The sequence below is a fragment of the Crotalus tigris genome, unplaced genomic scaffold, assembly GCF_016545835.1.
Source record: "Crotalus tigris isolate CLP2741 ecotype Arizona unplaced genomic scaffold, ASM1654583v1 scf7180000017741.1442986301:2390832, whole genome shotgun sequence".
NCBI lineage: Eukaryota > Metazoa > Chordata > Lepidosauria > Squamata > Viperidae > Crotalus > Crotalus tigris.
The window spans coordinates 1,649,954-1,676,223 of NW_024096608.1; the positions used below are offsets into that span (position 1 = coordinate 1,649,954).

The 26,270-nt window shown below is 44.9% G+C and overlaps 2 protein-coding genes across 2 annotated transcripts; both read right to left on the reverse strand.

Moving 5' to 3' along the window:
• Positions 1 to 278: 278 nt before the first annotated feature.
• On the reverse strand, positions 279 to 15,170 carry FAN1 (FANCD2 and FANCI associated nuclease 1). Its single transcript, XM_039340127.1, has 14 exons — positions 14,957 to 15,170; positions 12,311 to 13,701; positions 11,773 to 11,913; positions 10,781 to 10,976; positions 9,867 to 10,100; positions 8,115 to 8,246; positions 7,264 to 7,372; positions 5,382 to 5,501; positions 5,012 to 5,176; positions 4,234 to 4,387; positions 3,523 to 3,626; positions 1,587 to 1,781; positions 949 to 1,077; positions 279 to 472 (listed from the first exon to the last, which is right to left on the reverse strand). Exons 2-14 carry the CDS (start codon positions 13,587 to 13,589, stop codon positions 335 to 337), a joined length of 3,096 nt encoding a protein of 1,031 aa, XP_039196061.1. The 5' UTR covers positions 13,590 to 13,701; positions 14,957 to 15,170; the 3' UTR covers positions 279 to 334.
• A 2,323-nt stretch (positions 15,171 to 17,493) lies between these two features.
• Positions 17,494 to 25,940, reverse strand: MPHOSPH10 (M-phase phosphoprotein 10). Its single transcript, XM_039340128.1, has 11 exons — positions 25,782 to 25,940; positions 22,864 to 23,527; positions 22,318 to 22,478; positions 21,610 to 21,790; positions 21,305 to 21,446; positions 20,750 to 20,817; positions 20,180 to 20,317; positions 19,542 to 19,652; positions 19,095 to 19,202; positions 18,496 to 18,723; positions 17,494 to 17,748 (listed from the first exon to the last, which is right to left on the reverse strand). The coding sequence occupies exons 1-11, from the start codon at positions 25,877 to 25,879 to the stop codon at positions 17,602 to 17,604; spliced, it is 2,046 nt and encodes a 681-aa protein (XP_039196062.1). The 5' UTR covers positions 25,880 to 25,940; the 3' UTR covers positions 17,494 to 17,601.
• Positions 25,941 to 26,270: the final 330 nt, after the last annotated feature.

Here is a 26,270-nt window from a genome sequence, read left to right on the forward strand (position 1 = left end):
TTTGAGACAAATGGCTGTCCAATCTCTTCTTAAAAACTTCCAGTAACTGATACTCGTTAAATTGCGTTAAAAAGTCGGACCCACACAAAACCGGACTCTTCGAAAGACAGTTTCATCCTTTGGGGAGAATCACAATCAGGACAGGAAATTCCAGCTGCTGTTCTCGAACCCAAGACTTCCACTTCCCAAAACCGAGTCTGAAGCTGTGTCTTCTGTGCAAGCACATCCACGGAAAGTCTGAAGCGAAGCCGTAGAAGAAGCACCAGGGAAAATCCAACGGCTGCATCAAAAGATTTTATTTTATTGCACTCGATCCCAGACATACACACACCCCTCAGGTCAGGCGCTGACTTTTAGACCCGACGGCCACCACGTGACAAACTTCGACCGAGGCACCCAACTTCTGCAGCTCGTCCAGCCACACCGTCTGCTTGTGCGAAAGGCGGTCGCCGGGCCCCTTGACCTCCACCAGCTGGAGCGTCCGAAGAGGGGGGGGGGGAGAGGCAAAAGACAAGTGTGCAAATCATCATTCCACAATTCGAATGAGCAAAGCAACACCTTCTCTTGAGGAAAGTCGTTCCCACCCTCCCCAGAAATAGAAAAGAAAAAACTATCGCAAAATGTGGGCGGGATGCTGCAAACAGCCGTAAAAGTGGGCAGTTGCTAAGCCCCCCAAATGCAGTCGCAGGAGAGGCGGGTGCAGCCATTATGACTTTGGAACCAAGTCGTAAATACCCCTGGAGAGGTCTGTTGTGACTCTGAACCATCACAAAGTGTCTTGGGCGTAAGTCAAGGACCATGGGTAGCTTGTGATTTGTGAGTACAAGATCAATCTCGAGCCGTGGTCTTTCCGGGGGGGACCTCTCCCCCCCTCTGGCTCCTGACAAGGGACGTTTCTCGAGGGGACCCCTCTCTTGAGGCGGGTGCAGGGGGCATCTGGGAAGGTACCTTAAATTGCCGCTCTTCCATTCTCCAGACCACAAGATCAGGGAGCCCCCCCCTGCAATGGCGCAGATCTCGGGAGAGTCGCCGGCAAACTCCACTCAGGAAGGGGCCTCCTAAGCAGCAGACCAGGCTCTGCAAAACGGGGGGGGGGGGTTTAAACCTCAGGAAGACCATCACTTCTAGCAAAGCAAAATGTGGGAGTCTCGTTCTGTTTCTAGGCTCAGCTTGAAAAGCGAGGCAATCTGCTCCATCGGTTTTGCAAAAGTACATTTACAGGCCATTGGCTCCTTCTCCTCCTCCTGGCTCTGAAGGGTAGCTGAGAAGCTTCCAAGAGAAGAAGCCCCTTCAGGACACTTAAAGACTATTTAGTAATAAAGCTTCTCCTTATTTTAATGTGCAGGTTTCCTGTATTTTCCTTGACGGAATGCAAAGGTCTGCTTACAGTCTCACCTCAGTGTTTCTCAACCTCAGTAGCTTTAAGATGGGTGGACTTCAATTCCCAGAATTCCCCAGCCAACCCTTTTTGCAGCAAGGCTCCGTTTCCAGAACCTGGAAACCATCTCTGGAGACGCCCGGAGGGAACCTGGCACTGTGTGTGTCTGCAAAACCATGGCTCTACAGAGGGGCTCTTCCCCACTCACCTGGGCTTGCTGGAGGGAAGAGAAGCGGTCCCAGCTGATCAGCGTAGAGGCTTTGCCCTCCTGGGCACCCCACACTTCGCCCACCCACTTCTGGAGGGTCTCAGCCGAAGCATCGTGCAGCGACTGCAACCTTGCCTCAATAGCCGCCTGGCGATTCTTGTAAAAGCTGCTTGTGTACAGGTCCAGTGGGAAAGCCTTGGGATGGAGAGGGGATAATTTCATTTAAAACTCCCACGCATAAAAGATATACAATGATTTACAATCCCTTGGTAAGGCCACACTTGGAATACGGCATCCAGTTTTGGTTACCACGATGTAAAAAAGATGTTGAGACTCTAGAAAGAGTACAGAGAAGAGCAACAAAGATGATTGGGGGACTGGAGGCTAAAACATATAAGGAACGGCTGCTGGAATTGGATATGTCTAGTTTAACGAAGAGAAGGATGAGGGGGGACATGATAGCCGTGTTCCAATATCTCGGGCTGCCCCAAAGAAGAGGGAGTCAAGCTAATATCCAAAGCACCTAAGGACAGGACAAGAAGCAACGTGTGGAAACTAACCCAGGAGAGAAGCAACCTGGAACTAAGGAGAAACTTCCTGACAGTGAGAACAATTAACCAGTGGAACAACCTGCCTCCAGAAGCGGTGAATGCTCCAACACAGGAGGTTTTTAAGAAGAGACTGGACAGCCATTTGTCTGAAATGGTATAGGCTTTCCTGCCTGAGCAGGGGGTTGGACTAGATGACCTCCAAGGTCCCTTCTAACTTTATTGTTGTTGTTAATAATAATAATAATAATAATAATAATAATAATAATGACAGCAACAGACAGTAAGTGCCGCCTATGCAAAGAAGCTGAAGAAACAGTGGACCACTTGGTAAGCTGTTGCAAGAAGATTGCACAGACTGATTACAAGCAGCGGCATGACAAAGTAGCAACAATGGTGCATTGGAAGATCTGCAAAAAATATCATTTGCCTGTAAGCAAAAACTGGTGGGATCATAAAATAGAGAAAGTCATAGAAAATGATAAAATTAAACTGCTCTGGGACTTCAGAATTCAAACAGACAAGCACCTGCAACATAACACCCCAGACTTAACAATTGTCGATAAGAAAGACAAAAAAGTCTGGATAGTGGACGTGGCAGTGCCTGGAGACAGCAGAATAGAAGAGAAAGAACTGGAGAAGATAACAAAATACAAAGACCTACAAATAGAAATAGAAAGACTGTGGCAAAAGCAAGCAAGGGTAGTACCAATAGTCATAGGCTCCTTGGGCGCAATCCCAAAACAACTGGAGCACCACTTGAACACCATTGGCATTGACAAATTTGCTATTAGTCAATTGCAAAAGGCGGCCTTATTAGGAACTGCTTCCATCCTGCGACGATACCTGTAATACCATCAAACATCTACTTCTGCCTATCCCAGGTCCTGGGTAAGGACTCGATAGGTAGACAAAATGCCAAATCCAGTCTGAACATCTGGCTGACTGTGCGATGATTGATAATAATAATAATAATAATATTACAAGAATTTTCTGATAGAAGAGAGAATTTGTAGCTCAGGATTGAACTGAGGGTTCCTTGGCTTGACCTTGGCTGTTTTCTTGCAGATATTTCATTATCATCTAGGTAACATCAGTGCTGGAAGGAGAGCCAACCCCACTCCTTCGACACTGATGGGGCTACCTACTTGGGTCATGAAACATCTGCAAGAAAACAACTAAGCTCAGAGAGCAGCAAGGTTCCCCACAGTCCTCTTCCTCTTCCTCCCGCCCCACTCCCTTCCGGCACTGAAGATATTATCTAGTTGGGTACTGAAATGTCTGCAAGAAAGCTCCCAAGCTCAGAGAGCACCAGGGACCCCACTGTTCAACCCTGAGCTACAAACATTTTCTTCCATCTCTTCACCCACTCTGAGCACAAAGCTTACCTGGTAGGAGTTCCTAAAGACATCAGGGACGCCATCCATGAAAAGGATATCCCACATCAGGAGCCCGTAAAGGGTGGTAAAGGTGGACCCTTCGCCATGAATCCCTGAGGAACAGCCCAGTGGAAGTCACAAGGAACATTTTGGAATGTTTTTACGTGCCAACCCAAAACAATTCAGCCCCATTTATCATCGTCCCAACACTGGGTTCCGCCTTGACTTAAAACTTGTCAGCTTTATCAAGTCTGCAGCTCTGGAGGTTTTTAGGAAGCGATTGAATGATCATTTGTCCAGGATTGTATGGAGCAGGGGTCCTCAACCTTGGCAACTTTAAGACTTGTGGACTTCAACTCCCAGAATTCCTCAGCCAGTTGCCAAGCTTGAGGACCCCTGGTATAGAGTTTCCTGCACGAGCAGAGAGTTGGGCCAGAAAACCTGCAAAGTCCCTTCCAATCTGTTATTCCTCCTACTCCCAAGGTCATTCTCACAGGCCCTTTCACAAAGGGAGAACTAAAACTCCTAGCCCGTCCTTTCACTGCTACACCAAATTAGTGCTTGGAGAAATTAATCAGAAGTGTCATTTTTTTTATTTTTGCCCTTGTGGGCTTCTTGCAAGCAGGAACCAGCAGCAACCCTTCCTTATTCTCCCTGTGGTGCAACCAAGCGAAGCAAAATGGAAAAAGAAAAGCAACTGGAGAGCTGGAAGAACTTTACCTTGTTCAAAGCCCTGCTGCTTGTAGTGGGCTAAGGCCAGTTCCTCAACGGAGCAGACCACCGTCAAGGATTCAGATCCTTCCATTTGGCTGTCCAGGATAAACATGGATTTGCCCATCCTGGTCTGTGGGCAGAGTTTTCCTTTGATGGTAACCTGAGTCAATGAAGAATCCTGGTTAAGGGACAAAGCAACCTCAAGGATGCCTTCTCCCAATCCAAGTTCTCCAGATGTTTCCTCAACCAGAATAACTCTGGAAGGGAAAGAGTGGATTAGGCAGTGGTCCCAGTGTGAAGCTTATTGACAAACATCTGGGCAATTCTTTGCAGAATGTGGTCTCCAGTCCTTTTACTATCGTGGTAGTTCTTCTCTGGACCTGCACCATTTATCAAGATCTTCTAAACTGGAGCCTACAAAACACCCCCATTTCTCCGAAATTTCCCCAGGCAGGGAACACAGCAGCTAGTCCTCAACTTATGGCTGGTTGCTTAGTGACCAAAGTTACAACAGACCACCCCCAAAATGCAACCAGATTTCAAAGTTATGAGGGCCGCCCAGCAGTCACGTGTAATTTTGGGTGCTTGACACCCAAGTAACTTTTACAGCCGTTTACAAAGTCCCATGATCACGATTTTTGACCCTTTGTTGTTGGTTTCCAGCATCTACTTTCAGTTTCTGACAAAAACTCTCTATGGGGTAAAACTGATTCACTTAATCAGGTCTGCTCACAATGACTGTAATTCCAGGGTCAGTTGTGGCGTAAGGACCACTTGTACTTACATGAGTAACATCATCCACAGAAAGGAGAGGCAGTTCGCAAAGAAGACGCTTGACCTTCTGGCAGGCTGGGGTGTCTTTCAGCCTCTGGACTCGCTGGGAAAGACCAAGCTGGTGGCCCGGACGAAGGAAGGGATCCAAGAGGCCTTTCCGGATGGATGCAACCGCCTAGCAGCCAACCAGCCATCGCAGAGAGACGATGAACAAAATATAACCAAGATACATGGGTCATTTCCTCAACAACCAGACAGAAAGAATCCTATGCAGAAGGAGGAGGTCTTCTACGAGAATGCCGTCGGCAAGAACAATGTTGGAGAACCCAACCTGATCTTCCAGGAGATCATAACCATGAAGCCCACACCAGATATGCTACCTTCTCAGTGTCTTTCAAGTGCTGGTGTAAGTTCAGAGCTAGACGCTCCCACCACTGTCCTCGGCTGTCCACACAATAGTCTTCCTGATCCAGAAGTTCTTGCAGCTGCTTCACTGCCTCCTAGCCCGGGGATAGAGCAGCTCATGAGAAGATTGCAGAAGGACAACCCCAGCCGGCCACCAAAACCCCAACATGGCCAGCACCCTGACTCAGCAATGGATGTGGCCGCGCGACACCTTGTGCTTGTGCAGAGATTAGAAGTGCAAAGCTCTCCTGCAAGGCCATTGTGCAGAAAGCAGGAGAGTGGCTCACGAAGACGTGGAAACGTCAAGCATTAAAAATAGCAGCAGTGAAAGAGCAAGCTTACAAATAGACCAACATTAATAGCCTGCAGAAGATGCGGAGGAGGTGCACAAATATGAGATATCTCTGTACCTCCAGGTGGAGAGAAGTTATCAAAACGCTTTCTATGCTGTTGGGGGAAAAAACAAACTCAAAGGAAGAAAAGATTTGCACTACAGGTAGTAATGGAGCCTGCACAGTCACAGCCTTAAGTTGTGATAGTCGTAAAACGAATCAACTGCGTAACCATGCTGACTTTATGACCTTTTTTACAGTGGTTGTTAAGTGAACGTTGACGTAAAACGATGCCGTGATCATAAAGTGAACGCCGCACTCATTAAGCGAGAGCCAATGGTTCACTATGGGCTGGGTCAGGAAACCAAGTGTCAGCTGTCACCTTCTGCTTGCTTGTGCTTTGCTGCTGTGTGGTCACAGGGGGCAGGTAAGGGGCAAGGCTTGGGGGGAAATGAAAGCAAATGCTGTATCTCCTCTGACTGCTGCTTCAAGGTCACCCAGCATTCCAGCTGCGTAACAAACTGTGCTTGGACTGACCATTACAAAAACATTTCACTCCAACCTGACTGGTTGCCAGGGCTGAGCGATGGGAGGCAGCAAAGGGAGGGAAAAATTGAACTGAGGGATTTTGGCCTGTGGTTTTTCACTTTCTGGCTTTGCATTACTGCAATGGTAATAAAATGATACCTTTCTCAATAAATGGAGCCAAGGATTGTTTCTATTTAGAGCAGTGGTTCTCAACCTTTTTAATGCTGTGACCCCCCAACCGGTCGTAAGTCGAGAACTACCCAACCTGTTGTAAGTCGAGGACTTTCCCTGCCCGGGAGCGCCGCGCATGTGTGGTGCCGCCCCCTGCGCTGGCCGAAGCGTAGCAGAATGGGACTTTTGGCAGGCTCAGCAGGGCAGAGACAGTCTGGACAATTCCTACTGGCTTTTGAAAGCCAATAGAATTAGCCTCTATTCAAGAGAGTCTATTCTATTCTATTCTATTCTATTCTATTCTATTCTATTCTATTCTATTCTATTATTTATGAGACTTATATACTGCTTTAAGTGCAAGCACTCTCTAAGCGGTGTACACCAGTAAGCAATGTATATATATATTTACATTGCCCCCAACAATCTGGGTCCTCATTTTACCTACCCCGGAAGGATGGAAGGCTGAGTCAACCTTGAGCCGGTGAGATTTGAACCGCTGACCTGCTGAACACAGTCAGCTAAAGTGGCCTGCAGTACTGCACTCTAACTGCTGCACCACCTCGGCTCATATATAAAAAAAAGCCAATAGAATAAAAGGGAGTAGCACAGCTAAAAGGGGAAAAAAATGTCAGACTGCGTTGTTTGGCGACCCCCGTGAAATGGTCATTCGACCCCAAATGGGGTCCCGACCCATAGGTTGAGAACCACTGATTTAGAGCTTCAAAGATAGTCAACTCCTTGGACAGGAGACCCCCACCCCTCAGCTGATCTTCATGAAGCCCCCAGGATAACAAGAAGGTGCAGATCTTTTGAAGAGATCTATTACCTGGTACATGTGAAGCCTCTGCAAGATCTCTACCCCGTGAGAGAGGATCCGTGTATACAGCCACCCCACGGTGAAACGCCGCAGGAATTCTGGGAGGGCTTGGTGATGGCTGCATGAGAAAACACAGAGGTCAGTCTTCTTTGCCAGACTGAAAAAGGGGGAACGTGGATTTCTATCTTATCAGCAGTTTTAAGTACATTTATAGTTTACCCTCTCTCTTTCTCTCTCTCTGAGATTAAATCAAAATTTCCTTCTTTCCTACATCTCCCCTATCTAACCTATCAGACTTGCAAGACTCGGTCAAGGTGGCCTTACAATAAAGTAGAATTAGCTCATCTGGTTGCGTTTCCTGTCTTTCTAGGTGAAAAGGCTGACATAAAAACCTCCCTTTTTATGGCCCTGTAGTCCCTTAATTCAGGGTAGAGTCGGGGCAACTCAATGGAGCTGAGCGTTTACTGGCTGGATGCCCTTCCTGACGCCTCCACAGAGTTCACAGCAGATATTTTTTCTTTGCTCCCTGAGAGAAAAACAACTGCCCGCTACCTAGGATTGAACTCTCAACCTTCTGAGTGGGAGGCGAGCATCTTCACCACCGGGCCACCACTTTGCTCGTGAAAAGGCTGACATCAGTCTTGCAAATCTGATAGTACAAACCTCCTCCTTACAGCCTAAGAAGTTAGGGAGTTTCTTTCTCTGCCCGTTATGCAGCTCGGGCTTCTTTCTCTGCCCGTTATGCAGCTCGGGCTACGTCCTATCTGATTGTTCCTTAGGCAGCATCTTTTCCCTCCCGTCCATTCCCAGGCATCATTGCGGGGGGGGGGGTGTGTCTTTCCACCCGTCCATCAACACACTTGAGGGAAGGGTGTCCTTTCAGCTCCTGCCAAGATGCTTTTGCAGCCTCGTACAGGCATCGCGCCTCTTCCCAGTTCCCGCCGGTCATCGCCACACAAATATCGTTGGAGGTGTGCGCAGCGGCAGCGTACCTATTGAGAAATTAAAACTGGTTATTGCAACTTGTGAAGATGATTGCTTCCCCGCCTTATCCTATCACAAGTAATGCTATGGGGAGAGTTAGTCCTTGCTTAACGACCTCAGTTAACAACCTCACTTCCACCACAGACATTAAGTGAATCACATGGCTTAAGGGCAACATCACAGGACTGCAATTTACGACTTCCTGCTGGCTTCCCCAATGACTTTGCTGGTTGTAAACCAGTTGTGAAGCTTGCAAGTGGTGAATATGTGGTCCCTGGACTGTCATAAATGTGCAACAGTTGCCAAAAGCTCCAATTTTGATCAAGTCACTGCAGGGACACTGTGACAGTTGTAAGTACAAGGGCTGATTATAAGAAACTTTTTCAACACCATAATTTTGATCGCTAAAGAGGTCAGTCAGTAATCAAGGATCACTTAAAAATGTCTCCCTGGCACATAATCGGAAGCAGGCACAACCAACAACAAACTCAAAATTAAAAAAAAACATTCAATATTAGGAGTGCCTTAAAACAAAAGCTACCTCGTGTGCTTTGAAAAGAGTTGTGAGGATTGTTTGTAGTCAGGATACGGTGTGAGTATGTGGGTGGTGGGGGGGGGAGAAGACAGTGTTTGTGCATCATGTCTTTCAGGTAACAAAAGTCATTTTCTTAGAGGGTGGTTGCGTATTCAAAAAGAAGAGGATAAAATATATCGGCCAGAGCTTCCTAATGGAAAACAGAAAATCCATGTAAGGAAGAAACAAGAGTAACCTAGAACCTGGATTAAGACCTAGAAACCAGTCAGAACTGAAGAAGCTTCCTGAATGAGGAGCAAAACATCTTTAAGGAAAAACCAAGAAAGTCCAGTTGCCTTTGGGGAAAAAAACAGCACCTTTGGGACAGCCATGACCTGGATGACTGAGAGTCTCCATAGACAAGCCCAGATTAATTCCTTCAGGGCCAAAGTGCCAGAAGGCAGGACAAGAAGCCACGGATGGAAACTAATCAAGGAGAGAAGCAACCAAGCACTAGAACTAAGGAGAAATTTCCTGACAGGGAGAACAATTAATCAGTGGAAGAGCTTGCCTTCAGAAGTTGTGGGTGCTCCATCACTGGAGGTTTATAAGAAGAGACTGAACAGCCATTTGTCTGAAATGGTCTAGGGCCGTGGTGGCGAACCTATGGCACGGGTGCCAGAGGCGGCACTTAGGGCCCTCTCTGTGGGCATGCGCGCCGTCACCCCAGTGCTAGGCCTTCAGCTGGGTTTTATAAAACCTTTTCACTTTAGGCCTCCGCCGCCATGTGCAAAAAAAAAAAAAAAAGTTCAATCAATTTCAACTTCTCACGGAAAAAAAAGATCTCACAAAGTTGGCATTGATTGATTGAACTTTTTAGTCCCACCCAGTCTACCGTTACCACCGCAGCCACGCCCACTCGGCACCCAACAATAAAAAAGTGGGTTTTGGGTTGCAGTTTGGGCACTCGGTCTCTAAAAGGTTTGCCATCACTGGTCTAGGGCTTCCTGCCTGAGCAGGGGGTTGGACTAGAAGACCCCCCCAAGGTCTCTTCCAAGTCTATTACTATTATTATTAATAACAACAATAATAGTAATAATAATTTCTTTCCTACCTAAGGAAATCATCCCGATCTTGAAATATTGGCGTTTTCCTGTTGACTGTGTAAGTGGGGAAGACGGTCCAGCCCATGTTGACCATCAGCACCGTAGAAAGTTGTCTTTGGCCGCCACTTCCCGCTTCTTCATCCTCCATGGGATCCGTCAGGGAGAAAAGCAGCAGCACGTGAGAAAAAACGGTCCGGGGGCCTCTACAAACCTTGATGCATTTCCCCGCAAGAACCTTAGCCCTGGAAAGCAGAAAGGAGAAGGAATCGGTGCTAGAATTCTCTCAACCCAGCTGCAGAAAAGGAAACCATGCAACTCTATAGACAATCCTTGACTTACAATCACAATCAGGACCATAATTTCTGTTCTACACTGATGCGGTTGTAGGTATCAATAATTGCATTCTCTCTTAATTTTACATATATTAACTCCAGCAAGAATTGTATTTGCTCAATATTGGAAAAATGAAGATCTACCAGCGGAGGAAGTGTTAATTAAAAAAATCTTAGAGTGTGCAGAAATGGATAGATTGACATTGATAATGAAAGAGAAAGAAGAGTCAGTTTATTTTAGAACATGGGATATTTTTTATAATTGGCTAGAAAAAGGAGAAAGGAACTTAATATGTATTAGTAAACTAGGCATTGAAACCCAGACAATATGTTGCTGATATTTTAAGCACTTGTGCAATTCTTCTGACAGTCCTCGGCCTACGACCGCTATTGGGACTGGAATTTTCATCATAAAATTGGTGCAGTTCTAGGTGTCTACACTAATCTTCTCGTAAGACCTCAACATAACAACCACAATTGGAATTTCCCTCATAGGTTGATGCAATTGTTGCTATCGCTCATCGCATTCTCAGACCAGCTGCAGAAATGGCAACCGTGCAACTCTGCCGACACTCAACTGAACATTTCACCTCTTTACAATGACGCCGCCAATAACAGCCTGGCGCGGGCCAAAGATGGAGCGCTGTCTTGCCAACCGGAGGAACTCTTCCAGAAGCTGCTGCTTGGGAGAAGTTGGGTTTTTCAAGTGAAATTCTTTCGCTAAAGTCTTCAATTCTGGGGCGGAAAGCAAGTCGAGGACCTCCGACAGGCTTTGCAGTTCGGCCTCTGCGGGTGCAGCCAAGGGGAAAAAAATAATAAACTGACCAGGGTTTGGAGGGGGGGGGGAATTAGCCCAATTGCAGACTTTTTGCTATGGAAAACAGCCAAGAACTCCCTAAATCAGGGGTCTGCAACCTTGACAACTTTAAGACTTGTGGACTTCAGCTCCCAGACCCCTGCCCTAAATGTCCCACAGAAAGTCCTCAACGTACGACCATAATTAAGAGAATTTCTGTTGCAAGATGGTGATGAATTTGATTTTACTTGCGCCACAGTTGTTAAGCAAATCATGTCATTAAGTGAATCCAGCTTCCCCCCCCATTGACCTGGTTTGTCAGAAGCCAGCTGGGAAGGTTGCAAATGGGCATCACGTGATCCCGGGACACTGCAACTGGCACAAATACTTGCGGTTGCCGAGCGCCCGCATTTTACTCGTGATGGTGGGGATGCTGAGAAGGTCGTAAATGTGAGTCATAAGTCTTTCTTTCAGTGCCCTTGCAACTTGGTCACTAAACTCATGGTTGTTGAGGACCACCTGTAAACAGATTATTTAGATCAGGGTGTCTTTAGATCAGCCAGCATTCGGGAATTCTAGGAGTTGGAGTCCACAAGTCTTCAAGCTGCCCAGGTTGGAGACCCCTGATTTATGGCATCACCTTTCTGTCCTTCACGGACACATAGCCTGATTTTCACGCTGCAGCCTTAAACTGACCGCTCAAAGGCCAAATGCAATTCTTAACTCTCTCGGGCCAACAGGAAAGTCTCTAAATTAGTGGACCCCCAAACGTATTAGTGGACCTACCAGACTGCAGGAATCCTGCTTCAACAAGCTCTTGGATGACCGGTGAAAGATCCGAGCTGATCTCTGCATATTCTATTTTATTCGTCTTTATCCAGGCCAGTTTACGCTGGAAAAGCCGAACGTAGAGTTTCTGTCCACTGGCTGCAATTGAATTGTAATGTGAGAGAGAAGAAAATATTTTCAGTTGTCTGAAAAAGTGGCGTTGCGTGGAAGTTCTTCAGAAACGACTGGACCTTTTGCAAGAGAATCTCGCTCAGGAAGTTCAGCTGAGCTAGCATTTCTGAGGTGTGAAGCAATTTAATGAGAACAAGTGAGACTAACTAGTCGAGCGCAATGGCTTAGCGGCTAAATGCAGACTCCTAAATACACCTGACCACAATTGGACCCAGAATTTTGGTCATAAATCATTCTGGTCATAAATCAAGTCACCACATAACCCAATTTGATTTTATAACCATTTTTATTATGGTTGTGAAGCCTGTCAGCACAGTCGTTAAGCAAATCACCTGGTCATTAAGCCATTACAAATTAAAGCTACCTGAAAGTTTGTAGAATCGAACAGTGACCTCCAAATCTTCCTCGTTGAAGAGTCTCCGGTCGTCTTCGTTCTCCAGCACAGCCTCCAGGATCATGAGAAAATTTCGAAGATAATAGGGTTGCCCAGCTGAATCCAGCCCAGGCTCAACGTTCTCACTTGAATTTGGAAAACTCGCTTTTTCTAAAGCTGCCAAACATGCTTCATCTTCCAGTTCAGTTCTGGCCCCTGCCTCCTCTTCCCTAGAAGGCCCTTCCGTCACATCTCCTGCGGGATTGGAGAACATTTGCATCTCACGGTGACAGCCTTCTTCTGTTGTTGGAGCTGGCTCGTTAGAGGGGAAACTCTGGAATTCCAGCTTGGATGGCTCTTCTTTAGGAAAAGTTGCTGTCAGCCCTTCCTCCTCAGCTACTGAAGACATTCCCAACTGGTGCACATCTGGATTCTTCGGGGGCTTACTGACTTGCTGATGGCTTTTTCTTGACAGTTCTCTGCAACCGAATGACCGTGATACCAGAGCAGAATCATCCAGACCATCAGAGAGAGATCTGGGGCCATCTTCTTGCCCCAATCTGGAGATACCACAATCCTCGTTCACACCTTCCAGAGCTCCATGACAGCTCTGAAACCTTGGTGGGGACAATTGGTTCTCCTTCAGGGAGCCTTCGCCCCAAGGAACAGGTGTCTGGATGGGTTTCTGCTCTGTGACGCCAGCTTGAGTTGGACAAGGTTGCTCATCTGGAGTCAACCCTTCCCTGCTGCCACCATGACACTTCCTGGACAATCTGGTCGACAAGGTTCCCAGGGAGATATTTTTAATGGAACCAACTCTAGGCTGATCATCAAGCAGCGCTAGTTTTCTTGAAACTTTCTTGAAATAAGGACTCGTCTCTTCTCCTGACCCTCTTTTTGTCTCCAGATTGTCTCCTCCTGAAAGGCTGAATTTTTTCTCTGGAGTTGAGAGCTTAGTTGCAAAATATGGACTCGAACCCACAGGCCCAGCTTTAGCCGATGCTAAGCCATTCACATTGTCCTCATTCTGATTATTTTTGCATCCTTCGTCAATATGCTGGTTGATTCTGTATCTTGGTATTGTCTGGCCACACACGGGGCAGGCAATTCTGGTGGGGGGAGCATTGTTAAAAAGAGAAATAATGGAAGAAGAGTCTGGGGCTGAAGACAGCCCCTCTTTGCAATTTCTTCTTGCAGTTTTTTTATTGCTCTTGCAGAGGGACAGGTTTCTCCTAGGTCTCTTCTTGTCCGGAGACTCGTCTTCTGCCATTGCAGGACCCTAAAGCATGGTGAAAACAGAGGGGCTATCTTTCTACAGCCTTGTTTCACGACAACATAAATTCCCTTGGTTCCCTTTTGCTGTACATTCTCTTCTGTCTTGTCTGAAGAGGAAAAAGAAAAGAAGCCATGTTAAAGTTTTGCAGAAAGAAATAACAATGCATCACGATTGCATTCTCCCTTTGTGAAAAACAGAGCTAGCATTTCAAAAAGGGCCAAAGAATTTCATGAATTGACTTTCATAGGACCCTTCATATGTCACTGAAGTGGTGATAGGGTCTGGATAAAAGTTTTAGTGGAGAGGTGGTGTGTTAAAACTTGGTTTCTTCTAGATCCGTTTTCAAGTTCAATTTCATGGAGAAACTATCCAGGTTTATTGATTAAACAAGAAAAGACTTCAGCATTCTGTTATAATTCAGAGTTACAACACTGGGAGAGATTTTGCATTCTAGGATTTAGTGACTGCAGATATCACAAATAATTATTTCACTCTTCTTTGTGAATCTAATTATAGATTACCTATATAATAACAATCATAATAAACCTGAATGCCTCCCAACTCTCAAAGATTCTGGACAGAGGTTAGATATATTCCATTCCTACACATCTATCTATCTAATCTATCTAATCTATCTAATCTATCTATCTATCTATCTATCTATCTATCTATCTATCTATCTATCTATCGGGACGACAGAGAATAAGGTGGCTGGATGGAGTCACTGAAGCAGTAGGTGTGAGCTTAAATGGACTCCAGAAGATGGTAGAGGACAGGAAGGCCTGGAGGAACATTGTACATGAGGTCGCAATGGGTCGGACATGACTTCGCAACTAACAACAACAATATCTATCTATCTATCTATCTATCTATCATCTATCTATCTAATCTATCTACCTACCTATCAATCATTTATCTATCCATCTGTCTATTGTCTATCATCTCTTATCTATCATATTTACATATTTATCTATCTTTTCCTTTATCTCCCACATTTATGTACAAACATGTACACACATATTCTTCTATTTATATTTCTATTTCTCTTTGTCTTCCCCCTTTTTACATGACAGCCACTTTTAAAAGCCACACCGTTGTGCTTTGTCTTCCCTAACCCCCAATATAAGTTGCTAACAGAAGCAGAAAGTTTTCCCAGAGCCTGCCGACTGCATTCAAATTCTGCAATTAAGAATGGCAATTCTGTTTACGCACAAAATATCCTAGAGACATGGTCTCAGCAGCTGAAGGGCTGCTACCATCTAAGCTACTTTCACTGCTCGGATCTCAGCAATTCGTGACATTTCCCAACCTTTCGTTTTACACTAGGTATTGAAAACGGATTTTCCATCGCAGTACTGTACCTGCTTCATCCTGGAATCCCTATTGCATTTTGCAAAATAAAAATAAAAATAAAAATGGTGGTGGTGGAAAAGGCGTCCCGGGTGAAAACACGGCGCAGGGTAGCAACGCAGGGGAGAGGGAAGAAACGCCCCCCCGCCCCGGTGCGATTAAAACGAGACCCAGGCCCGCCTTGCCTTAAACTCATTCAAAAATTGCCGTGGCTCACCGGCTGCGCATGCGCGGCGCAAAGAAGTTCCCGCGTGCGGGGAAGCCTTTTTTGCCGGCACAACGTTCCATCCGGCTGCCAGGCTGTTGCAATCCATCCCAGATTCAGGCATGCAGGATCGATGCTGGAGCGGTCGATCAGCAGCTAGAAATTACAAGCTGCAAATTTTGAGCTTGTTTTTTTTCATATTTAAGAGTCCAACCCTTCCAATTTCAGTAAAAGTAGCTCTTTTTTCTTCCATGCATGAAATGCAACCCGTTTTTACCCTTGGTGGCATAAACTACACAATCTTTACATGCTTGTTTTGCAATCTCTACCTGCAAGCTCTCTAGTTCGGGGTGTTTCAAATTGGCAAGTTTTTTAGCTGGGCGGACTTTAACTCCCAACAGCCCTAGCCAGCATGCCTTTAGGTGGATGAACAACTTGTACAATGATGATGATGGAGGAAGGCTGGGAGTTGAACTCCACTCACCTTAAAAGTGACCAAGTTTGAAAAACATTGCTGTGGTTCCTAAACCAGATGGTTGCCATATCCTGTGGCAGTGAGTTCCCAAGGTTAACTGCCTGAAGAAGCCCTTTGAGCTCTCATACCTTTGAAAAAGGAACGATGTCCCCAAGCCAGGTTTAACTCCTAGTGACTGGGCAGACAAAGTCTTGTCCCTTTGCTCTCCTCTTCCTGAAAGGATTCCCCCCACCACCAACAACCCCTTTATCTCCTCACTTTGCCCAACACCCTTTTTTTGCATTTAGGACAGAATCTGGAGGCAATTTTGACTTCAAATTCTTTGCTGGTTTCCCCAGAAGCATCTTAGCTGCCAGGTCTGGAAGCAAGATTTTGGAAGAAATGCAGATGTTTCTACACAGCCCTTTGGAGAGCCTTGGATGGCTCCGTTGGCAGCACAGAAACCTTTTCTGTGCAAGAAAAATCCCACCACTTCCCTGATTTTTTTTCCTGCTTCTTCCATTAGCTGACACAATCTTACTCTCCCCATCAATTAGACCAGCTTTTTCATTTTTAAAGACAGAACAGCCTTACGTTTCCTCCCTATTAAGCTACAAATGCTGCTGTTTGCTTTTAGCCAAAAATTGGAAATAAATTCAAATCCAGATTCAGGGTGTCTTTAATTGCCTTTGACAGATTTCCCCCCCAAAGCCCAAAATGGATATAACATACAATTAAGCAATCAGAGAAGGAAAAAAAATGTATTTAATGCCTTACTAAACCAACAGTATTCATTTCATGTGCTAAATGACATCTTTTTTTTTAATTAAAAAAGTTTTTATTTTCCATTTATTCATACAAAACTAAATGACATCTTTTGATAGACTGTCTTCCCCCACTCTGCTAGGAGGCATTAAGGGCGTAAAACTTTTCAATGCAAAAGGGATAATTGTAGAAAATGGTAAGCCTGAAAGGTAATTTTCCAAACTGAATTAGCACCTTGAATAGTAATCAAGATTCCTGAGCTATATTGCTTGCTTTTAATGCTGTTAAGATGACAAAATGGAGCTGCTTTAACCAGACAAGTATGAAAGGCCTCTTCTTACAATTAAAGATAGTTTTTAATATCCACCAGGCTGTGCTAGGAAATATAGTAGCTACCCATTTTCCTTGGAGGAAGTCAAGCTCTTGAAAAAACAATAAACCTTTTACAGAATAGAGGATAAGAGAGTTGGAAGGGACCTTGGAGGTCTAGTCCAATCCTTTGCCCAACACAGAACCCTGCACCATTTTCTTCTTCTTCTTGGCTAAGGAACAAATATTCCAAAACTGCATTTTACAGCTTCCAAACAAATGCAATCAGACATGTGGAACGGAAGATAGATGAAGATCTTAAGCCTTCCATTGGAACCCCTGAACTGACACAGAATTTATGCACAAATTTAATATTAATTCTGTTCAGCATATAAAAAAAAACACCCGAATCACTTCAAAGATTCACTTCAAAATATGTCTCCAGTCAATACTGGTCACCTGGCATTTTTACAAGTGACACATAACAGAAGGCAGGAAAAAGCACCAGGCTGCTGTTGGACAAATTCACGGAGTTGCAATTGGCTGACTGGGGAGGGGGACCAAAGGCAAGACTGAGAAATAAATAAAAATAAAAATGAATCACTTCTGTGTTATTGCTGAGAATCAACAGGGTCGTGTCCAGGACTTCATCATCCCTAACTCCTTTCTTCCTTTGGCAAAAAACGCTTGGACTCACAAGTAGCCAGAGGTGACTGCAGGCTGCGGTCCAAAAAAGGCAAGGCGGCAGTTTTATATGTGACTGTGCTGGATCGACACCCCTGCATACAGCAATGACTTCAAGAGGAAAAGGGACACATATATGCTTATCAACAGAGTTTAATTGAAAGCACAGTTTTAAATTAAGAAAAGATAATAACCCAACCCTTACTCTAATTTATACAAAACAAAGCATGCATAATGTATCACAGCTTTAGCTTCTGGGCAGAGAGTTCCTGCTTCTTTGGTCTCTTCTGGCTTTTCTTTGTCTCCCGAATTTGCATTTTCACTTGATCTTGTAGCTGAGAAAAGAAAGCCTTGGAAGACTTCAAAGCTTTCTCTCGGCCGTCATCCTGCAAAGGAGAAGCATTTTATTCGGCGTAACTGAAACGCACACCAAGTAGAAACACACACAACCTTTAAAATAAAAAGATAAAAATAAAAACAGGCGGTTCAAGCCACACACGAAGCTTCTGGGAGAAAAAGCCCGTTTGTGTTCTGACTGTGACAAAATAGTAATGGCAGCTGTTGTGTTAAGTGGCACAATCTTTCCAGCAGCCCAAAGCTTCCCCCACCCCCACCGCAAGAACTTGGCCAGATCCGTACATCCTCCACATCCTGGAGGAACGTTGTCCATGGGGTTGCGATGGGTCGGACACAACTTCGCAATTAACAACAGCACACATTCATGCTTCACACATGTTAATGAGGACAAAGGATGAAAGTGTCTGTGTGTGCGTGTGGGGGGGGGGGTAGAAAGGAAGCTGGTTCTACTCAAATGCATCAAGATTCTGGAAACAGCTCCTTCGTATTTGCTGAACCCCTAAATAAAGGGGGAGTTGGCTCAAGCCAAAAACTGTACCATTATCTTTTCCGAATTGTAGCCCTCGACTTAACTACCACAAGATCTGGATACCCCCTTCCCCTCTGCTGTGGTTTGGAAGAGCCATGAAAATCGGGGACTTCGGACCATCTTTTTTTCCCATACCATCCCCTGGCCAACAAATATTATAAAAAGGGAAGCTGCTCTCACAGTCAAGGCATCGGACCGAACAAGCTTTGGCGTTTGGGGGTCTTTGGCCCCACGTCGCTCAGCATACCTTAAGCAACGAGGTGCCCCTTTCCTTGGTCAACTTTTTCAGCTGGGCCTCGGAGGCTTTTTTGCTGAGCTTGGCGCTGGCTTCCGATTTCTTCTCCAGGAGCTTCTGCCTCCTCTCCCTCTCCTTCAGCTTCATGCGTTTCATCAGCTTCTTTTTCCGATGATCCCGTTTTTTATCCGCGGGGGTCTTCTCTGCGTCCGTTTTCACATCGCCCCCTTTGTTCTTCTTCTAAAACCCGAGCGAGTTAAGCATTTTGGCAAAAACAAGAACAACACAATTTTGATCCCACGAATCTTAGCAGGAAACAGAGAAATCTCCATGACACCCAACCCAGGTGCGCCACCACTAACACGTCCACAGCCCAGGAAATTTTGCTTTGTCTTTTGGAGGAGCTAGCTGGAATTATCGCCAGGCCTTGAGATGTCATTTTACTTTAGGCCAAGGAGACACCGGCGTTAAGAGAAGCAGCGATGGGCATGTGGGTCAAATCAACTGCATGAGCCCACTCTGACTTCTCTCCAACCTGGAATGGAACCAGATTCCCAAGGACAGGATCAGCTAGTCATAGAGAGCAGGACAATTCAAGAGAAATGTCACACCTTGATTTCTTCAGGTGCCAGAAGGGCAGCATCACTAATATGCACCGGGGCAACCTCTTCCATGGTTATCGCTGGGAGGTTGGAGACGACTTTAACTTCCGGAACAGGCTAGCAGGAAAACCGAAAAAGAGACGATGCATACCGGTCAACCTCATTCAACAATAGCAAAGGAAAAAAAAGTGGAATTGGGTCCTAAAATGCCTAAAAGCTGCATTTCACCTGTACTTATTTATCATCCTAGAGAGACATAAAAACATGTAGCTGGCTGGGGAATTCTGGGAGTTGAAATCCCCCCCATCTTAATGTCTCCAAAGGTTGAGAAACACTGATACGGACTTTAAAAGTTTCCCAAGGAGAAGAGACAGTGTTCTCAACCCTTCTACTCAAAACTTTGAGCTTTTATTCACAAAATACTTGCTCCCAGGTCTGCAGGGACACCGTACTTACCGGTTTCGGCATGAAGTGGAAGTTGGACAGGGCATCCAGTTTGACAAAGAGAGAGTCCATCATTTTCTGTATTTCAACATGCTCGGATTTTTCTTCCTCTTCAGTTTTTTTCTGCATTAACACAAGGTGGGATTAAGAAGAGCAATTCCCAATTTTTTTTTTTAAAAAAGGCAAAATATGAGGTATCTTAATTATCTTAATTTTTAATCTGATATAAAATATAAGATTTGGTTTCTTTTATCAAATGATTTGCAGTATTTTACTGCTGAACGTCAAGAAATTAAACACATGGGCATAAAACAGGGTCTTTTAATTCTGTATCAACCCAGGTTACACCTGAGTACTTTTGGAAGTGTTTCTCAAAAAGGTAGGATATCTGGGTACTATTTTTTTCTTGAAAGCCCAAACATAATTTCTAACCATCATATTATAAACCTTGTCCAATCCATAATACATAATAATTCAAGCACTAAGAAAACAAAAGCAAATCAGTGGTCCACTTCAGAATTAGAAATTAACTTGCAATTCTTTTTTCCTCACTTATTCACATGACCACAATTCCTGGGTCTTCAAGTAGAAATAACCGAACTACTTCTGCAGAGGTGCATAGTAAATTTCACTAATCAACAGTAACACACCTGGTTCAGTTTCAAATATTCCTGCTCGTAAATTTCAGCAAGACTCAATTTGCTTTTCTCCTGATCCAGAGTCAATCGCTTCTTATACTCAAAGGGATCTTCTTTCGGTTTTTCTTTACGGATAACATCGTCCCAAGCCTAGAACACAAAATGTTAAAATGATGTGTCGGGGGTTTCTTGTGTTTTTAGAAAAAAAACTCCAGAGCAATGCTTGCCGCAGGTAGTTTTACCTTTATGCAATTCCTTCTCTGTAGTAAGCCACAAAATTAGCTGACAAAATTGCAGGAGTTAAGAAAATAAATCTGCATAATGTAAAAAAAACAAAAAACAAAAACAGCCACACCAGAATAATGAGAACTTGGCAATCTTTTAACTCTGAAGCACCAGATTACTTTCTTAGGAAAAAAAATCCATAGCAACAGAATCTTAAAGATTCTCAAAAGATAGGGGAATTGTATTTTCCACCACTTTCAAGGAAGGATATCCACAATCCAGAAAACTTTTGGTTTTTAGCTATGGCAGCCAAATGGTCTCCCAACAGCAAGAAAAAAATTAATCATTTTTACTCACTTGATCTTTTATCCTTCTCTTGATAATCTCTTCCAGCTCAAGAGTTGTTTCTTCTGTGACCATAGGAGCTGAGAACACACAAACGCACACACACACATACACAAAAACCCCAGTGAGATTTAAAACAGTATCCTTTCTGAAAATAACCAGATGGAATCATCTTGGCCATGTACAAACCAGCATTCCTAGCTGTAAGAGCCAGTTAGGTTCAGGTGCCGGCCTAGAAACTGCAAGATTGGGAGTTGTAGCCCCACCTGAGGCATGAAAACCAGTTGGGTGACTTTGGGCCCATCACCAGGAAACGGTGAGTTCTAGTCCTTCTTTAGGCATGAAAACCAACCGAGTGACTTTGGGTCAGCCACCCTCTTTCAGCCCAACCCACCTCACAGGGCTGTTGCTGTGAGGAAAATAAGAGGAGGAAGGTATATTGGAAACGTTCACCACCTTGAGTTATTGCTATAAATAATAAAGACGGGATAAAAATCAAATAGAGCAATATATTAAATGCGAAAGAGCTCTCTCCCCCGGAGTTTTTGTGCTCAGTTCAAGGGTTACCCATTCGGACGGCATGGTCAAACAGCAGCATCTCCTGCAGGAGGCTGTTCTCCGGCCTCCTCTGTCCCGCAATTTCGCCTTTCAGCTGCCACGGCTTCTCCTTCAGCAGCTCCTCTTCGAGGGATTTTATTTTCTCGCTCATCTGTAAGGAGAAAATGAGCCGCCTTAATTCTCAAAAGGCACGACTGTTTTTTGTTTCTTCTTCAGTTTGTTTTTTTTTTCCAGCCTGAAGATTTTGTATTTACAAAGATGCTTTCAGATAACAGTTGCATGGATTTAGGCCTCCTGCCGATACGCAAGTTCACCTTTTCCTGTCTTTTCTCAAAGGACGATTTCATTTCAGGGAGCTTGTTAGATTTTCCCTGGAGTGGGTCAGCTTCCTCTTCCACGTCGCTGTCAAAGGGCAAGGAGAAGGTCACTCTTTTTGAGAGGTCTTTGCTTTTTCCACATTCGATCTGTCTCGTTTCACCCAAGACCTCGGCTCTCCTATTCAACCACAGGGTAAAAAAATAAAAATTAAGATTCATTAGGCACGTATTTTTATTTACTACCTTCTTCATCCCACCTTTATTAATAACTCAAGGCAGTGAACATACCTAATACTCTTTCCTTCCTCCTATTTTAACAACAATCCTATGAGGTGCGTTGGGGTGAGACACAGTGATTGCCTCAAAATCACCTAGCTGGCTTTTATGCCTAAGGTGGGACTAGAACTCACCGTCCCTTAGTGATTGGTTCAGACACCCAACTGGCTTTCATGCCTAAGGCGGGATTAGAATTCACCGTTTCCTGGTGATTGGCCCAGAGTCACCCAGTTGGTTTTCATGCCTAAGGCGGGACTAGAACTCAAGTCTTCTGATTTCTAGATCAGCACCTGAGCCACCACACCAACTGGCTCTTACTGAATATATTTGTTACTGAAGTATCTACAAAATTTGCCCTATAGATGTATTAAGATTTCATCACCCCTGAGTAAAATAGTAGAATTGCGCCTTTAGATATCAGCCACATACTCGGGAGTACTCTCGGCACTGCTTTCTTCCTCTTCCTCTTCTTCCTCTTCTCCGCCTTCTCCACTCTGGCTATTTCGGTCCTCTTCATCCAGGGGACCGTTGCTCTCATCCACAGGATCAAAGTAATCTTGATATTTAAGATCGCGAGCACTTTTAATCGCCTGAGAGAGAAGAAAACAGAACTTGATGGTCAGTGAATATTTAACACACTGGAATGAGAATGACTAAAAGAAGTGTTCTCAAAATACGTGGAATCTGTCTGTAGAGTTTTGTCTTGGGATTTTCCAGGAAGAGTCCCTTTTGTTTCAAAGCATGCATGTAAACAAAGCAGAACTTTTTTTAAAAAATGCACAATTTGATAAATATTCTGTCTGCAGCAATGCTTTGTGGATTTCAATTCCCAGGATTCCCCAGTCAGCTATTCTAAGTTGATCTGGAGAATGATTTTGAAATCCACTTCTTTCCGAGGGCCTCAAAATAATGTCATTTTAAAGAAGAAACTAAATCTACCTTATAGAAATACGGTATTTTCTTTCAAGCGCTTACCTTCTTCTTCATTGTTCCAAATTCCTCCTCCTCCTCCTCATCTTCAGAGAGAATCTCTTCGAAATAATCTATTCCTTCGCTGTCACTACCTCTGTTTCCTTCTTTCTCCTCTGCCTCCAATGCGGCCTCCATCTCGGAGAGTTTGAAAAATCTGTCGTCCACCAGGGAGTCTGTCCCCATCTTTTTCCTAACGTTCTTTGACTTTTGGATTTGCTGCTCTAACTTATCGATATCAAAGTCCAGCTCAGAATCCTCATCGCTGAAAAAACCAGTTTTGGAGGCTTCTAAATTGCTTCTCTTTTGGTCAAGCTCCTCCTCCTCTTCTTCTTCGCTGTGACCACTGCTGCAGCTGGATTCCTTTTCTGCCTGGTCCTCCAAATCCATCTCCTCCTCGCCATCTTCTGCCTCCTCCTCCATGTCTGGGAGAAGGGAAAGCACCCCCTTTCCCTCATCCTCCACGTTTCTAGCAACCGCTTTCTTCAAGGACCCCAGGACGGCATGGTTCTGGAGCTCCAGTTGTTGCCAGATCTGTTCCTCATCGAAGTTCTCCACCACCAGCTCTTCTAAAGGGCTTCCAGCCACGGCTTCTCCTCGGCGGGTGTGGTGGAAATCGTACAGCGCTTTGGTCAAGGCGACGAAGTCAGCAGCAAGGCCATCCTGGACACTGGAAAGCAAAGAGGTTACAGGCTACTCGCCAAATGAGAGTCATCCCTTCTTTAAACCTGGTTGACCTCCATATCCTCATTTCATGACACAGGTTAACTTTTATCTTTATTTTTTAGATGTTCTATTGGTTTAGATGTTTTATTTAGATGCTTTATTGATGTTTTATGGTAGTTTCTTAGTTGTGAGCCACCTAAAGTCTTTGAGAATCAGGTGGCATACAAGTTTAATAAATCATCATCATGTTTTATGAATTTTGTTGTAATTTCTTTGATTGCTGTGAGTCCCAGAGTCACTGAAAACTGGACAGCAAACAAGTTTAATAAACCATTATCATTTGTTTTATTGATTTTATTGTAGTTTGTTGCAAGCCACCCAAAGTAGTTGAGAGTGGTGACATACAAGTTTAATAAGTCACCACTATGATGACATTTTATCGATTTTATTGTGATTTCTTTGTTGTAAGCTGCTCAGAGCCACTGAGAGTTTGCTAGCATAAACCATTATTATTACTATTGAATGTTTTCTTGATTGTACTGCAATGTATTTGCTGTGAGCCATTCAGACACCAAGAATTGGACAGCAAACAAGCTTAATAAATCACCATATTACTATTATTTTATTGCAAACCAGGTTCCCGGGATACAAAACCAGCAGGGGTTTTGGGATTGAGACCAACAACCTTCCCTGGAATCCCCGGGAAAAAGCACCCCTCCTTCCCCAACTGGGCACCCTCTGGGCTGCACCTGACGGATTTCTACCTGGCAGCCAAAGGGCTCGGCTACAGCAAAGAGGGGACTCGGGTGTTTGGCCAGAGAAGGCTCTTCTCACACAGACCCGGCCATTCCCAAGCCAACGCCACTGTCCTCCAAGAGACTTCCTGCCTGCTTTGCAGGGAGGCTGGGAGCCATGGGAATTAATAATAATAATAATAATAATAGTAGTAGTAGTAATAGTAATAATAACAACTTTATTGTCACTTTGAATGTACACCAATCGGCATACATCAAAATGAAATTTCATTGCATACAGCTCTCAAAGGGTCATCACCTCCGATATACACTCCTTGTTCATGACCAGCTCAAGTTTCAGATCATCCATTTTAGTCTCTAGGGAGTGAATGATGGCAAACAGGACAGATGGAAGTGGAGCTCTATATGGATTAGCCCTCAAATTAGCTTATATTTCTGCATGACAATCTCGCCTCATTTCCTTTTTCTGATCCTGACTGTTCCACCTTTTCCTTAAAGAGGCCTTGCTTCTTTTTGCTCCTGGAGCATGCCACCACCACTAACTCCTCCAAAAGCCTCTGATAAATATGCATCAATATGATAAATCTTCCAATAAATGAATGAATGAATGACTATATATATAAATAAATATAGGGAAATGGCTAGCCAGGAAAGACAGGTTGAATTGGGGAATAGGAAGATAAGCTGAATAAGATAAGAGGAAAGGCACACTGAATTGAAAAGCAGGAAAAGAACTTATTGTTTAAAATGGGGACATAAATATCTATTGAGTTTAAAATAACCACTTAAATGTCTATTTTTTCTTATTCTTATTATATATGCGAATATGATTTAATATGTTATCAGGAAATGTGTATAGGCGGTCAGAAAGAGTGTAACCTCATAGTAGCCCAGCCAATGGGGAAAGAGAAGGGATGTAGCGGCCAGTGACAGGGATGAATAAAAGAAGGAGATATTTTGGGTTAAAACTTTGGAGAGAACCAAGCTTTGATAGCTTCTCTCCCCGCTTATTGCAATAAACGAAACAAAAGGCCTTCACTGTGTCTTGGCTGGTTATTGGTCAGGCGAGCTTGCCTCTGGTCACAAAGGAAAGTGGCCAGGAGCACATAACCCCTCTCTCTCTTCCTCTGGGCCTGCCGACAGCCTCATCCAGTTCCTTCGCTCCCTAAGCCCTGGGACCTCTCCTCCTCTGCCGTCTTTGGAAACAGCCCTGATTTGCAATAGGATCCGTCGCTGGGCCAGCAGTCAGATCGTGCTGCTGGCAGAACAATTTCAAACAGCGCCAACGACTTTGTTGTAGTGCAGTGTTTCCCAAACTTGACAATTTTAAGGCATGAGGACTTCAACTCCCAGAATTCCACAGCCAGCAACGCTGGCTGTGGAATTCTGGGAGTTGAAGTCCACATGCCTTAAAATTGTCAAGTTTGGGAAACACTGTTGTAGTGCAACACTTCGGAAGGGGCCGATCCACCCGCCCGAACCCGCCTTTCGGCGCATCTCTACCTGAGGAACTGCTGGGGGCGACCCGCGGCGGCGCCCAGAAGCTCCAAACACGTGTCCAGCCGCTGCCGTGGAGACGGGAGCGCAGCGAGGTCCGCCATGCTTCTCCGGCGTCCCCTCCGCGCGTCCGTCCCCCAAACGGCTCCGCCCGGCAACGCGCGCTCCGCGGAGGAAGGTTCCGCCGGGAAAAAAAGATCCGGAGGGGGCTCTGCTCTACCAGCGCAGCTCCCGAACCCTTTTCGGGGGCGGGGGGAGAGACTCCAGCAGCTTTTCTCGCGCTGCTCTCCCCTCGCTCCCTGCCTATATATCTCTTTGCTGCTTTCTCTCCCTTATATCCTCCCAACAGCCCTGCAAGGTGGGTCGGCCATCTATTGCAAGGCTGAGGGAGAATTTGCACCGGGTGGGCCTGCACAGATGCCCTGCAAAGGCGGGTCCTTTGGGGCAGGTGGCATCGTCGGAGCGCCTTCAGCTTTTGGAAAAAGGAAATCCTGA